Source organism: Salminus brasiliensis, chromosome 5, assembly GCF_030463535.1.
Source record: "Salminus brasiliensis chromosome 5, fSalBra1.hap2, whole genome shotgun sequence".
In the NCBI taxonomy this organism is placed as follows: Eukaryota; Metazoa; Chordata; class Actinopteri; order Characiformes; family Bryconidae; genus Salminus; species Salminus brasiliensis.
Genome location: NC_132882.1, coordinates 30,984,208 through 31,000,011, shown reverse-complemented (window position 1 = coordinate 31,000,011; position 15,804 = coordinate 30,984,208). Strand labels below are relative to the sequence as shown.

The window sequence follows — 15,804 nt, the reverse complement described above, 5'->3', positions numbered from 1 at the left end:
GAGAGGGACTGAGACTGTATTAGTTAAATACAGTGGTTTATTTTAGTGTTGAGGTGAGTGAGGGTCTGAGACTGTGTTAGTTAAATACAGTGGTTTAGTTTAGTGTTGAGGTGAGTGAGGGTCTGAGACTGTTAGTTAAATACAGTGGTTTAGTTTAGTGTTGAGGTGAGTGAGGGTCTGAGACTGTGTTAGTTAAATACAGTGGTTTAGTTTAGTGTTGAGGTGAGTGAGGGTCTGAGACTGTGTTAGTTAAATACAGTGGTTTAGTTTAGTGTTGAGGTGAGTGAGGGTCTGAGACTGTGTTAGTTAAATACAGTGGTTTATTTTAGTGTTGAGGTGAGTGAGGGACTGAGACTGTGTTAGTTAAATACAGTGGTTTATTTTAGTGTTGAGGTGAGAGAGGGACTGAGACTGTGTTAGTTAAATACAGTGGTTTATTTTAGTGTTGAGGTGAGTGAGGGTCTGAGACTGTGTTAGTTAAATACAGTGGTTTAGTTTAGTGTTGAGGTGAGTGAGGGACTGAGACTGTGTTAGTTAAATACAGTGGTTTAGTTTAGTGTTGAGGTGAGTGAGGGTCTGAGACTGTGTTAGTTAAATACAGTGGTTTAGTTTAGTGTTGAGGTGAGTGAGGGACTGAGACTGTGTTAGTTAAATACAGTGGTTTAGTTTAGTGTTGAGGTGAGTGAGGGACTGAGACTGTGTTACTTTAATCCTGTGGTTTATTTTAGTGTTGAGGTGAGTGAGGAACTGAGACTGTGTTAGTTAAATACAGTGGTTTATTTTAGTGTTGAGGTGAGTGAGGGACTGAGACTGTGTTAGTTAAATACAGTGGTTTATTTTAGTGTTGAGGTGAGTGAGGGACTGAGACTGTGTTAGTTAAATACAGTGGTTTATTTTAGTGTTGAGGTGAGTGAGGGTCTGAGACTGTGTTAGTTAAATACAGTGGTTTAGTTTAGTGTTGAGGTGAGTGAGGGTCTGAGACTGTGTTAGTTAAATACAGTGGTTTATTTTAGTGTTGAGGTGAGTGAGGGACTGAGACTGTGTTAGTTAAATACAGTGGTTTATTTTAGTGTTGAGGTGAGTGAGGGACTGAGACTGTGTTAGTTAAATACAGTGGTTTATTTTAGTGTTGAGGTGAGTGAGGGACTGAGACTGTTAGTTAAATACAGTGGTTTAGTTTAGTGTTGAGGTGAGTGAGGGACTGAGACTGTGTTAGTTAAATACAGTGGTTTAGTTTAGTGTTGAGGTGAGTGAGGGTCTGAGACTGTGTTAGTTAAATACAGTGGTTTAGTTTAGTGTTGAGGTGAGTGAGGGACTGAGACTGTGTTAGTTAAATACAGTGGTTTAGTTTAGTGTTGAGGTGAGTGAGGGTCTGAGACTGTGTTAGTTAAATACAGTGGTTTATTTTAGTGTTGAGGTGAGTGAGGGTCTGAGACTGTGTTAGTTAAATACAGTGGTTTAGTTTAGTGTTGAGGTGAGTGAGGGACTGAGACTGTGTTAGTTAAATACAGTGGTTTAGTTTAGTGTTGAGGTGAGTGAGGGTCTGAGACTGTGTTAGTTAAATACAGTGGTTTATTTTAGTGTTGAGGTGAGTGAGGGTCTGAGACTGTGTTAGTTAAATACAGTGGTTTAGTTTAGTGTTGAGGTGAGAGAGGGTCTGAGATTGTGTTAGTTAAATACAGTGGTTTATTTTAGTGTTGAGGTGAGTGAGGGTCTGAGATTGTGTTAGTTAAATACAGTGGTTTATTTTAGTGTTGAGGTGAGTGAGGGTCTGAGACTGTGTTAGTTAAATACAGTGGTTTAGTTTAGTGTTGAGGTGAGTGAGGGACTGAGACTGTGTTAGTTAAATACAGTGGTTTAGTTTAGTGTTGAGGTGAGTGAGGGTCTGAGACTGTGTTAGTTAAATACAGTGGTTTAGCTTCGTCTCTCTCTGAAGACTCTGTAAATAGGGGGCGGGGTCAGCGGCGGCTTTGGGCATGCGCAGTTCATTTGCAGTGTGGTCGTGGAGCGGTGACGGTCTGCTCTGACTGTCAGACTGAGCTCTGGGTGTGTTGTGGGACGGGGCTCACGGCCAGTGTTGACAACCTGGCGACTTTTCAGACTCCTCTAGAGACTCTTATTTTTAAAAAGCGACTAGTGACAAATCTAGCGATTTATTTCTGTTGTTCTTGGAGATTTTTGGAGACTCTGAGGTAAACACACATGTTCTTCAGTTATATCAGCAGAGCTAATCCTAAATTTACCTCAACAGTGCTAATAATAAATGTACCTCAGCAGTGCTAATAATAATAAATTTATCTCAGCAGTGCTAATAATAATAAATTTACCTCAGCAGTGCTAATAATAATAAATTTACCTCAGCAGTGCTAATAATAAATTTACCTCAGCAGAGCTAATCCTAAATTTACCTCAGCAGTGCTAATCCTAAATTTACCTCAGCAGTGCTAATAATAATAAATTTACCTCAGCAGTGCTAATAATAATACATTTACCTCAGCAGTGCTAATAATAATAAATTTACCTCAGCAGAGCTAATCCTAAATTTACCTCAGCAGAGCTAATCCTAAATTTACCTCAGCAGAGCTAATAATAAATTTACCTCAGCAGTGTTAATAATAAATTTACCTCAGCAGAGCTAATAATAAATTTACCTCAGCAGAGCTAATAATAAATTTACCTCAGCAGAGCTAATCTCAAATTTACCTCAGCAGAGCTAATCCTAAATTAACCTCAGCAGAGCTAATCTCAAATTTACCTCAGCAGTGTTAATCCTAAATTTACCTCAGCAGAGCTAATCCTAAATTAACCTCAGCAGAGCTAATCTCAAATTTACCTCAGCAGTGTTAATCCTAAATTTACCTCAGCAGAGCTAATCCTAAATTAACCTCAGCAGAGCTAATAATAAATTTACCTCAGCAGAGCTAATAATAAATTTACCTCAGCAGTGTTAATAATAAATTTACCTCAGCAGTGTTAATAATAAATTTACCTCAGCAGTGTTAATCCTAAATTTACCTCAGCAGTGTTAATCATAAATTTACCTCAGCAGTGCTAATAATAAATTTACCTCAGCAGTGTTAATAATAAATTTACCTCAGCAGAGCTAATAATAAATTTACCTCAGCAGTGTTAATAATAAATTTACCTCAGCAGAGCTAATCCTAAATTTACCTCTGCAGTGTTAATCATAAATTTACCTCAGCAGTGCTAATAATAATAAATTTACCTCAGCAGTGTTAATCATAAATTTACCTCAGCAGTGCTAATAATAATAAATTTACCTCAGCAGTGCTAATAATAATAAATTTACCTCAGCAGTGTTAATAATAAATTTACCTCAGCAGTGCTAATCTCAAATTTACCTCAGCAGTGTTAATAATAATAAATTTACCTCAGCAGTGTTAATCATAAATTTACCTCAGCAGTGCTAATAATAATAAATTTATCTCAGCAGTGCTAATAATAATAAATTTACCTCAGCAGTGTTAATAATAAATTTACCTCAGCAGTGTTAATAATAAATTTACCTCAGCAGTGCTAATAATAATAAATTTACCTCAGCAGTGCTAATAATAATAAATTTACCTCAGCAGTGCTAATCTCAAATTTACCTCAGCAGTGCTAATAATAATAAATTTACCTCAGCAGAGCTAATCTCAAATTTACCTCAGCAGTGCTAATAATAATAAATTAACCTCAGCAGTGCTAATAATAATAAATTTACCTCAGCAGTGCTAATCTCAAATTTACCTCAGCAGTGCTAATCTCAAATTTACCTCAGCAGTGCTAATCTCAAATTTACCTCAGCAGAGCTAATAATAATAAATTAACCTCAGCAGTGCTAATAATAATAAATTTACCTCAGCAGTGCTAATCTCAAATTTACCTCAGCAGTGCTAATAATAATAAATTTACCTCAGCAGAGCTAATCTCAAATTTACCTCAGCAGTGCTAATAATAATAAATTTACCTCAGCAGTGCTAATCTCAAATTTACCTCAGCAGTGCTAATCTCAAATTTACCTCAGCAGAGCTAATAATAATAAATTAACCTCAGCAGTGCTAATAATAATAAATTTACCTCAGCAGAGCTAATAATAATAAATTTACCTCAGCAGTGCTAATAATAATAAATTTACCTCAGCAATGCTAATCTCAAATTTACCTCAGCAGTGCTAATAATAATAAATTTACCTCAGCAGTGCTAATAATAATAAATTTACCTCAGCAGTGCTAATAATAATACATTTACCTCAGCAGTGCTAATAATAATAAATTTATCTCAGCAGTGCTAATAATAATAAATGTACCTCAGCAGTGCTAATAATAATAAATGTACCTCAGCAGTGCTAATAATAATAAATTTACCTCAGCAGTGCTAATCTCAAATTTACCTCAGCAGTGCTAATAATGATAAATTTACCTCAGCAGTGCTAATAATAATAAATTTACCTCAGCAGTGCTAATAATAATACATTTACCTCAGCAGTGCTAATAATAATAAATTTATCTCAGCAGTGCTAATAATAATAAATGTACCTCAGCAGTGCTAATAATAATAAATGTACCTCAGCAGTGCTAATAATAATAAATTTACCTCAGCAGTGCTAATCTCAAATTTACCTCAGCAGTGCTAATAATAATAAATTTACCTCAGCAGTGCTAATCTCAAATTTACCTCAGCAGTGCTAATAATAATAAATTTACCTCAGCAGTGCTAATCTCAAATTTACCTCAGCAGTGCTAATAATAATAAATTTACCTCAGCAGTGCTAATAATAATACATTTACCTCAGCAGTGCTAATAATAATAAATTTATCTCAGCAGAGCTAATCCTAAATTTATCTCAGCAGTGCTAATAATAATAAATTTACCTCAGCAGTGCTAATCTCAAATTTACCTCAGCAGTGCTAATAATAATAAATTTACCTCAGCAGTGCTAATCTCAAATTTACCTCAGCAGTGCTAATAATAATAAATTTACCTCAGCAGTGCTAATCTCAAATTTACCTCAGCAGTGCTAATAATAATAAATTTACCTCAGCAGTGCTAATAATAATACATTTACCTCAGCAGTGCTAATAATAATAAATTTATCTCAGCAGAGCTAATCCTAAATTTATCTCAGCAGTGCTAATAATAATAAATTTACCTCAGCAGAGCTAATCCTAAATTTACCTCAGCAGTGCTAATAATAATACATTTACCTTAGCAGTGCTAATAATAAAATTTACCTCAGCAGTGCTAATAATAATACATTTACCTTAGCAGTGCTAATAATAAAATTTACCTCAGCAGTGCTAATAATAATAAATTTACCTCAGCAGTGCTAATAATAATAAATTTACCTCAGCAGTGTTGATAATATTTCAGAGAGCAGTTAAAATACACCAAAAATAAGCTGATTTCCCATCAGTCACATTTACAGTCCTGTATAAGATCATGTTCAGTCTGAACAGTTTTATTTAGGATGCAGTCGCAGTAAAGATGCCCACAATTCAGTTCTGTACAAAAGAGACGCCACTGTGGTAAAAGACTCAGAGTTGAACAGAACAGCCTAGTCTTCCTTAAAACAACGAACAGAGAACAGATTTAACCAGAAGAACCATCTGATTCTGAAGAACCATTCGGTTTTGTTTCTTGGAGAAACCAGTTAAGGACCCATAAAGAACCTTTGAAGTAAAGGTCCTACACAGAAGCTTTTTTAAGAAGCTGGACTAATGAGAGTTTTCTCCTCAGAGCTCAGACTCAGTGTTACCTAGATTTTACTTTGAGTAGAAAAAAGAAACGTCCAGAACATCAGTAATGCAGAACCGCTCTTTATTCATGCTGGAAGACCAACACGCAAACTCTGTCCAGATCCTTCATGCTGGTTCCCTCATCCTGGCTCCCTCCTTCACTCGGACTCCTCCTGGCTCCGCTCCTTCACTCGGACTCCTCCTGGCTCCGCACCTTCACTCGGACTCCTCCTGGCTCCGCTCCTTCACTCTGACTCCTCCTGGCTCCGCTCCTTCACTCGGACTCCTCCTGGCTCCCTCCTTCACTCGGACTCCTCCTGGCTCCGCTCCTTCACTCGGACTCCTCCTGGCTCCGCTCCTTCACTCGGACTCCTCCTGGCTCCGCTCCTGCACTCTGACTCCTCCTGGCTCCGCACCTTCACTCTGACTCCTCCTGGCTCCCTCCTTCACTCTAACTCCTCCTGGCTCTGCTCCTTCACTCGGACTCCTCCTGGCTCCGCTCCTTCACTCGGACTCCTCCTGGCTCCGCTCCTGCACTCGGACTCCTCCTGGCTCCGCTCCTTCACTCGGACTCCTCCTGGCTCCGCACCTTCACTCGGACTCCTCCTGGCTCCGCTCCTTCACTCTGACTCCTCCTGGCTCCGCTCCTTCACTCGGACTCCTCCTGGCTCCCTCCTTCACTCGGACTCCTCCTGGCTCCCTCCTTCACTCGGACTCCTCCTGGCTCCGCTCCTTCACTCGGACTCCTCCTGGCTCCGCTCCTTCACTCGGACTCCTCCTGGCTCCGCTCCTTCACTCGGACTCCTCCTGGCTCCGCTCCTGCACTCTGACTCCTCCTGGCTCCGCTCCTCCCAGGCTCCGCTCCTGATCTTTTCCTGAACAACATGATAGTAATAATATAAACTTTACGCTTCTTTGGAACAGATGAAACATTAAGGAGGGGTTTTAAAAAGTCTAAAGTAAGTGTAGAAATGAAGAGCACTGCTCAGCATTAGTGTGTGTATTAATGAGAAACTGATTAATTGATTAGTTGAGAGCTTCTCTGTGGACGAGTTGTGATGAAAGGGATGAAAACTCTCTTCTCTAGTTTGGATCTCAGCCAGTTCTCTTCCTGCAACAGAAAACACACACATGATCACACAGGTTATACACTTTATACACTTCACCAAACAAGCTGCAGGAGGCACTATTACAAATGTCCCCCAATAGCAGGGCTTTATGTGTACATATTGAACAGGATGCTGCAGAAGTATTGGAGCAGAACTGAAAATATCGCAGCACTGATCATAAAAATGACTGAGTATTCGATCACCGTGAGTATAGAGCTTTCTCACTGACTGCATTTTTAAACTGAAGCTCACATCGATGGTCAATAAGAGGAAATGTCACATACCTTCAAGTTGAATCTCAGTTTGGATGATCTGAAGGGGGTTTCCTGCATCACTGTGGGCTGTGGGAGCACAGGTTCCTGCTCCACCACTGGCCCATGGAGCTGGACTTTCCCTTCAGAACCGAATCCAGCCAGTCCCCAGTCATCACCCTGAGCCATGATAGAGGGCTACAAAGGGTGCACCCTCTTTGACTTTTTCAGGATCTGCTGGAGAGACACAATGACACAGATTAAACCACTGAAACGTTTCTGACTAATATTTAAATGGATTTTATGGTGGAACATTTGAGGCTGTGAAGATCACACACCTCTCGACTCACATACCTTCAACTTGGGGAACCTCCTGCCTCTCTGCTTCTTTGTGGACTGTGGGAGCACTGCCTCCACCGCCGGCCCAGGGAGCGGGACGTTTCTCTCCTGGGAAGACGAACAAGCAGGAGCTTCTGCAGTATGAGGAGCGTCCTGCTGGGAGGAAGAGGGGACATTGTGCACCACAGAGTTCCGTGGGAAAAACCTCTTCACCCTCGCTCCAAGTGAACGGGATACTCTGAGAACTGGCGCTACAACATAAGCCTTAGCTGCCCTTTTAACTGCAGCACAAACTGGGCCACAGCATAGGCAGCCGTCCTCCTCCCCCTCAGCCTCTACACTTCTGCAAGTTGGACCTGCAGCAGCTCTACTGCTCTCGTCTGCCGGCTGAGGAGACTCGCAATTAGAGCATTGACAGTGCAGCACCTCTTTACCTCTGCTCAATGAGGAAGACTGAAGCTCTTCCTCTGTAGGCTGGAGTGGGTTGATGTCATCATGACAATTTCCTCCACTGCCTCCCTCAAGCTCCTCCCTAACAGCTACCACAAGAAACCTGCCTATAACTCTGGAGAAGGTACAGAAGAAATGTGGAGCATAAGTAATGTTTGATGATGTTGATATTTTAATGAACAAATACTGTAAATGACCGATTTACTTATTTACAGAACAGCTCTTCACGTTGAGTGACCTTTATCAGAGCATAATAAGAACAATACACCAAGTCTGTAGCACTAGTGCCAGTGTACAGCAAATAAATCACTAGTAAATTAATCTTAAAACAGTGTAAATAAATAAACATACCGGCTGTTTTCCTCCGAATCTGCTACAGCAGTGAGCTGCTGCTGTACGATGTCACTGCATCCATCACGTCCGTTATTAGGAGCTCCAAACACGTTGTCCCCCGGAGAGCTTTCAAAAGAAAGTAAATAATGTTAATTATATGGAAAATGTATATTTCAGCATGCAGTTTATAGGGTTGTAAACCTGTAACTTGATACTTACCTCTCCTGCCTCGGCTGCATCCAAGGGTGCTGTTCCACCTCTGTCGCTGAAGGCCGAGTGCTGGGATCGAACTGCAGCAGATGAGTGATGAACATGCGACAGGGCTCCTCCACTGTGGCCTGATCTGGAAAGACTAAGGCTTTGCGCTGCTCATATACCATGTAGCGCTTACTCGTGGTTTTGAAAGGCATGAACCCGGTAACCATGATGTAGAGAATGACACCCAGGCTCCACACATCATTTTTCTTTGGGTCATAAGGCAGACCCATAAGCACCTCGGGTGCAGCGTAGGAGACAGTGCAGCAAAACGTCCTACTTTTACTGATGCCTTTATAAATGCGTACAAAGCTAAAGTCTGTCAGTTTGACCTGGTCATCAGCGGTCAGCAGCACATTGTCACATTTCAGGTCTCGATGGACAATGTCCCTCTGGTGCAGATACACCACGGCACTGAGGAGCTGGGAGAACCAGGTTTTGGCCTGGTGGATGGGGATACGGTGGAGCTCCTGAATCTTGCTCATTAGGTCTGTAGCAGCAGCCTCCATCACGATGAGCACCTGTCCTTGCCTCACCATAATCTCATGCACTTCAATGATGTGAGGGTGGCGTAGCGTTTTAAGGATCTCAAGTTCCCGACGCAGAAACTTAGAGCGGTACTCGCGTGAATGCTGCTTGGGTTCTATTATTTTAATGGCCACATCTTTGCGCTGCTGTGTAGATGAGGCCAGTACAACCTTTCCAAAACTCCCTTCTCCGAGTTCACGAATCAGCTTGAAGCCCAAGCTCTTCAGTTCTTTGCTGGTCTTCATGCTTTGCTCGTAGATGGAAGGTGGAGATGCTGTTGCTCCTGTTGGAATAGACAGATCATTTAGTCTTGATTAGGTTTGGATCTTAAAAGCACTTCTAATACAAGTTTCAGCAATTTGTCTCTACTAGAGGTGTGATTTGGACGAACAGCGCCCCCCAGAGGCCTAAATCTCATGATAGGGTCTTATAAAGGACACAGCGTTCATGTCTCACAGTGATTGGACAATTAGAAGTCTATCAAATCCCTGCAGAGTGAATAAATCACTCATATTTGATCATCTGTTCTCCTGCTTTAACAGACAGTGAGAGAAGCGGTTCTGATCAGAGTCTCAACTGAACTTGAGTTCAGTCTCTGATGAAGGAGCTCGAGCTCAGAAAACACGAGCGTTTCAAGTGAAGACCAACGCCTCGCGCTTTAAACCCAGCTGTGTTTGATCTCTCTCTCTCTCTCTCTCTCTCTCTCTCTCTCTCTCTCTCTCACACACACACACTCACGCGCACGCAGGCATAACTAGCTAGATAGAGTGACGTCAGGTCGCACTGAACTTCTGGCTCGAGCGGTTCTGTGTTGTGTTCATCAGTAATAAATGGCGCTTACCTTCTCCTGTGTTTACGAAGCAGCAGGTGTAGAACCACTGTCTGTGGTTCTAGATAGGTAGATTTAGAACCTGTGTCTCTGGTTCTAACTGAAATGGTTCTGGATAAGTAGATCTAGAACCTGGTCGTATTAGAATGTGCTCTAGATAAGAGCGTCAGACAAACGTAGTCAATTTTGACGTCACTGTAAGAAACAACGGCCTCGTGAGCCGCCGAATCCTAACTGAGCCAATGAGGGAGAACCGCGCGCCTTTTGTATGGGGTTCTGTGACGTCACAATGGTGCGGAGACTCGGGGTTGTCCGAGGTCAGTTTTCCATCTCAGTGTAAAGAGCTATGAGGAGCACAGCTGTGTCCCCTCTGACGTCACTCACTGTATATGACTGTATACACACACACAGTGCTGTGAAAAAGTATTTGTCCCCCTCAGGATGTTCTGTTACTGAATACTTATTTTATTAATTTTTTTATTATTTGATTTAATTTCATTTATTTTACATTTTAATAATATACAGTGTTTTACTGTATTTGTGTTCATTTTGCATTATAATATAATAGTGTTTTTATTGTATTTGTGTTTTTTGTTATTTATTCTGCTGGTATTTAGTGTTACAGGGTAAAAGCATGAACCCACAAACCCCATTTTCCTCACATAGGTTTAGAAAGACAGTTTGTAAGTATTATTTTTTTTTTATAAATGAAAAGTTTCATTATTGTCATGGTTTATAGTTCCAGGTTACTGGAAATATTTTATTAGTCTAAAAACTAGATAAACAACAGAATATCATACTGAATCATTTGATCATTTGAGAAACGTTCAGAAAAGTTTAATGTGCAAATAATTAGGGATGTCCCAACCAAGGTTTTTTACCCCGATCCGATCCTCTTACTGCTGACTATCTGCTGATGACGATCTGATCTTTGGGAGGGGAGGAACAGGATGGGAGGAGCAGAGGTAGCTGCTAACTGTTAACATCGCTGCACTCATCAGTTCAAATAAAGCTGTTTAGTTTTCCTCATCGGAATAAGGTCCCAGATGAACTCTCTCTCTGGAGTAGCTTTCCAAAAAATGACAAGTTCGCCTGCAGCAGCTGAAGATCATGTCTATTAATGGCACCTAAAGGACGCCAGATGGGACCCTGCTACAGCAAATAGTGAATCGGACCCTTAAAAGCTGAAACCCCAAGTAGTTCACCCTCCTCTTCGTCCACTTGGGGGCGTCCAACACCCCTAACTACTACACAGGAAGTCTTCTACAGTCCTAAAGTTTTCATTTCACTTTATTAATTTTTAATATTTATTTCTTGTAGCCTTACACTAACATTGTGATTCTAGCAACACTTGGCCAGATGCCCAAATGAAATTCTGTCAAAATAAAAGTCCCTCCTAAGTTTTTTTTTTCTGAATTGAAAGTTATAAACTAGTTTAAGACAAAAAGTGTGTTTACATCAATTGGAAATCTTATTCAAATGAACTCAAATAAATTAATATAAATAATAACGGATATTAGGGAGAAATTATTCTGTATTTAGTGTTGCTGGGAAATACAGTTTTGCACTGATACTTTATTAACATAATCTTAATCAGGGCACATAAATCTTTAATAAAAGTGACATTATGAAGACAGATATACAGCTTTCAGCCACTGGCACCATGTTTTATACTAGGTGAATACACAAAATCAGTGGATTTCAGACATGGATTTGGATTTGATGTCAACTCAATTATTTAGGTCTTTGAATAACTGGAACCACATTTTGTATTAGACTAACAATAAATATTACTGAATAATTAAACAGGATTTTAGACAATTGATCTGCTTTTAGTATATTTTAGTAATCTGGATTTGGTTTTTATTTTGCCATTTGGCAGACATATGTACTGTGATGGCAATCTGCTTCAGGAGCTTACCTTACATAATTCAGTCTCTGTTTTTTCTCATATTGCTCCTTTAATTCAGTCATTATCATTCCAGTTTCACTTAAACTGCAATTTACCATATAAGTGGCCTTATTGTAATCAGTGCTGAACATCTGATATTAAGTCAGTGTAATAAAAACACAAATTGGTTCTTAAGTTGATATTATTATTATTATTATTATTATTACAATTATTACAAAATGCTCATTGATTTTTAAAACTTTGAACAGGGCAGAAGAAACTACATATTCTTACACCATCCCAACAACATCACTGATGATGTGTCTTAAGCTGCACAGAGAAGTCGTGTGATTTCACTTGCTTGCTTCATTAAATGATTTCTGCATGATTTGTGTTTGTGTGTGTCTTGAGAAGTTCCACTGACAATCATCCAGCATCTCTCTAAATAAGTATCAGTGTTGTCTAAATGAAATATATCCTCATGGAAGCCTGAAGAAAAACAAGTCATTTGTTACTGTTCATTTGAATGGGCAAATAAAAAAAAATAATATTATAATTCTTATATTTATTATAATTAAATTGTAATAATAAATTATTTTTAGTACAGGCATTACAGCCAAAATGCCTGAAATCAACTGATTTTGTGTATTCGCCTAGTATAAAACATGGTTTCATTGTGGTTAGGATGCCAGGGGGCTTCAAGTATGCCTAAGATGTTGGCCATGGCAGTGTATATGTCTGAGGGCAGGAGGGAGTTAAATATCTCTAAAAATCAGGAAAATTTGACAATGAATATTAATACATAAACATTTATCAAGTTTTATTTTTACCATCTTTTACATTTTACGTTTTCATTTTCATGCCAATTATAAGAAATACATGAATAAAATGAAAAAGTAACCAGTTTGACCAATGTCTGCATGTGGACAGAGGTAGAAGCAGACCAGTAGTGGCAGTGAGAAGGCAGGGATTAAGCAGAGGGACTAAAGTTCTTTCATTTGCAAACATTATTCTGCTCAATTTTACTGAGATTTCAGTAAAATTAAGTAGACCAGAGCCATCCAGAGACTATTTGTTCTTTTCTGTATACTATGTGCGTTGCTGTGATGTATGGTGCTATCTGTGTTGACTAAAGTGCTTTTATTTAACATTATTCTGCTGAAAGTTAAAATACAGAGATTTCAGTAAAATTATCGAATCAACAGTAGTTATAAGAAAACACTAAGGGTAATATTAAAAGGCCACTCGAGCCAACGAGTTTAACCTGACGTTTTCCTCATTCCGCCGCTATGATCATTTTCCATAGTGAATTCCTTCTGTTGTCTGAATACATGATTTTACAAGCTGGCTTTTATTTGAACGGAAAGGTCAAGTGACTTTCCAGCAACTGTTGCTCATTTCACAGAGCTCAGACCACTGAAGTGCACACTGACCACCTGAGTGAACACATGAAGGAATTATTTATGAGTTATTATATTTATTGATGACCGAAGAATTATTTTTAATTTCTTAAAAATGATCAATTCTTCTTTTCTCTCAGTTGCATTAGAAAGACTTTCTTAACTGGTGTATAACATCCATCTTAACATCTTGTTCAATATGTACACATAAAGCCCTGCTATTGGGGGACATTTGTAATAGCGCCTCCTGCAGCTTGTTTGGTGAAGTGTATAAAGTGTATAACCTGTGTGTGATCATGTGTGTGTTTTCTGTTGCAGGAAGAGAACTGGCTGAGATCCAAACTGGAGAAGAGAGTTTTCATCCCTTTCATCACAACTCGTCCACAGAGAAGCTCTCAACTAATCAATTAATCAGTTTCTCATTAATACACACACTAATGCTGAGCAGTGCTCTTCATTTCTACACTTCCTTTAGAATTTTTAAAACCCCTCCTTAATGTTTCATCTGTTCCAAAGAAGCGTAAAGTTTATATTATTACTATCATGTTGTTCAGAAAAAGATCAGGAGCGGAGCCTGGGAGGAGCGGAGCCAGGAGGAGTTAGAGTAAAGGAGCGAGCCAGGAGGAGTCAGAGTGAAGGAGCGGAGCCAGGAGGAGTCCGAGTGAAGGAGCGGAGCGGAGCCAGGAGGAGTCCGAGTGAAGGAGCGGAGCCAGGAGGAGTCAGAGTGAAGGAGCAGAGCCAGGAGGAGTCCGAGTGAAGGAGCAGAGCCAGGAGGAGTCCGAGTGAAGGAGCAGAGCCAGGAGGAGTCAGAGTAAAGGAGCGAGCCAGGAGGAGTCCGAGTGAAGGAGCAGAGCCAGGAGGAGTCCGAGTGAAGGAGCAGAGCCAGGAGGAGTCCGAGTGAAGGAGCAGAGCCAGGAGGAGTCAGAGTAAAGGAGCGAGCCAGGAGGAGTCAGAGTGAAGGAGCAGAGCCAGGAGGAGTCCGAGTGAAGGAGCGGAGCCAGGAGGAGTCCGAGTGAAGGAGCGGAGCCAGGAGGAGTCCGAGTGAAGGAGGGAGCCAGGAGGAGTCCGAGTGAAGGAGCGGAGCCAGGAGGAGTCAGAGTGAAGGAGCAGAGCCAGGAGGAGTCCGAGTGAAGGTGCGGAGCCAGGAGGAGTCCGAGTGAAGGAGCGGAGCCAGGAGGAGTCCGAGTGAAGGAGGGAGCCAGGATGAGGGAACCAGCATGAAGGATCTGGACAGAGTTTGCGTGTTGGTCTTCCAGCATGAATAAAGAGCGGTTCTGCATTACTGATGTTCTGGACGTTTCTTTTTTCTACTCAAAGTAAAATCTAGATAACACTTACAAAATTAAAAATGATTGTAAGGTAATATAATAACCATTACTTAATAATTCCTTCATAGGCCCGCTAAGCTGATTACTTAGCACTTCAGTGTTTAGCTACAAGTAATAAATATAAAAAATAAATGAAGTGAATTGAAAACTTTAAGGCTGTATCCTGTGTGCAGTAGTAAGTGGTGTTGTACGCCCCCATGTGGACAAAGAGGAGAGTGAACTACTTCTTAGGGCTTGTGGATGGCGCTGCAGGTTTATCCCAAACTTGTCCAGCCTAGTCCAGGTTTTTAGGAAGGTAAGGAAACTGCTTCTCCCGGTGATGGACTGGCACCCTGGCCAGAGCGTATTCCTGCCTCGCACCCAACGATTATGGGTTGGCTCCAAGATCCGCCTCAACCTTGACCAGGAAAAAACATGGAGTTTCTGTTATTCCACTAGGGGACAAAAAAGCACAATCAACTCAGGATGTCTTTTGTGATCCCCACATAGTGTCGGGTCATTGTGGGTCAGACTCATCTGAATAGGCTACCAATTCAACTGTTTGACTGATGAATTCAGGAGACTTTGGGTAGGAAGGCTGGGTTAAATCTTAAAGAATTAACTAATCATCCAGATCTAAGTGAAAGCAAGCAGGGCTGATAGACAAGGCATGGTGCTCGCCAATATGCTTTACTGTATCCACCACAAGGAGAAATACAGTTTTCAAGGATAGCAACTTAGGATGTCCCCACCCAAGAATTTGAAAGGGGGCCCACAAAGAAAGTCCAACACCAATAGGAGGGAACAGTCTCAGCGCTCTTTCCATGAAGGCCACAACCAACTTGTGCGAGCCCAAGTAATCACCCTCAAATTTGAGGCTAAAGCTCAAAGGCTCTCCGCCCACCAGCTACTCGACAAGGGTCGAGTAAACAGAGCATGTGTGTTCGAAATTGTTGACTGAACAGTTGCTGTCTCCAGTTGCAGGTGCCATTTTTGGCCTCTAAGCTGAGACAGGAGGTCTTTCTGCTGGGGGAGCCTACACGATCAAGGATGCCAAGAGCGAAAACCAAGGGAGATACGGCCACTATGGGGCTGATTGCAGGACCTTATGACACCCCTTCTGAACTCTGTTCAAAAGGGCTGGTATTAGTGGAAATGGTGGGAAAGCGTACAATAGTGTGTTTGATCAGCCGTGAACAAGCATATCCTGGCCCAGGGGACTGCTCTGCTCCAGTTCCGAGGACCAAAGGACGGCAATGAGTCGTGTCTTCTGAGGCAAACAGATCAAGCTGTGCTTCTCCGAACATCCACACCTCTGGGTGAAGACTCCACCGCCCAGTGTCTAACATCCTGCACGAAAGAACCTCTTCCATG

The 15,804-nt window shown here is 41.1% G+C and overlaps 1 protein-coding gene across 5 annotated transcripts; it reads right to left on the bottom strand.

Annotated features, from left to right (window-relative positions):
• Positions 1 to 5,796: 5,796 nt before the first annotated feature.
• Positions 5,797 to 10,039, bottom strand: LOC140555654 (testis-specific serine/threonine-protein kinase 6-like). 5 transcript variants are annotated; one of them, XM_072678945.1, is made up of 7 exons: positions 9,845 to 10,039; positions 8,440 to 9,286; positions 8,239 to 8,346; positions 7,872 to 8,002; positions 7,453 to 7,593; positions 7,132 to 7,335; positions 5,797 to 6,849 (listed from the first exon to the last, which is right to left on the bottom strand). In XM_072678945.1, exons 2-6 carry the CDS (start codon positions 9,246 to 9,248, stop codon positions 7,274 to 7,276), a joined length of 1,251 nt encoding a protein of 416 aa, XP_072535046.1. In that variant the 5' UTR covers positions 9,249 to 9,286; positions 9,845 to 10,039; the 3' UTR covers positions 5,797 to 6,849; positions 7,132 to 7,273. The 5 variants fall into 5 exon arrangements, with proteins under 5 accessions (XP_072535046.1, XP_072535047.1, XP_072535048.1 ...); XM_072678946.1 differs by having other exon boundaries at positions 7,132 to 7,332; XM_072678947.1 differs by having other exon boundaries at positions 7,453 to 7,545.
• Between the last annotated feature and the right edge of the window lie 5,765 nt (positions 10,040 to 15,804).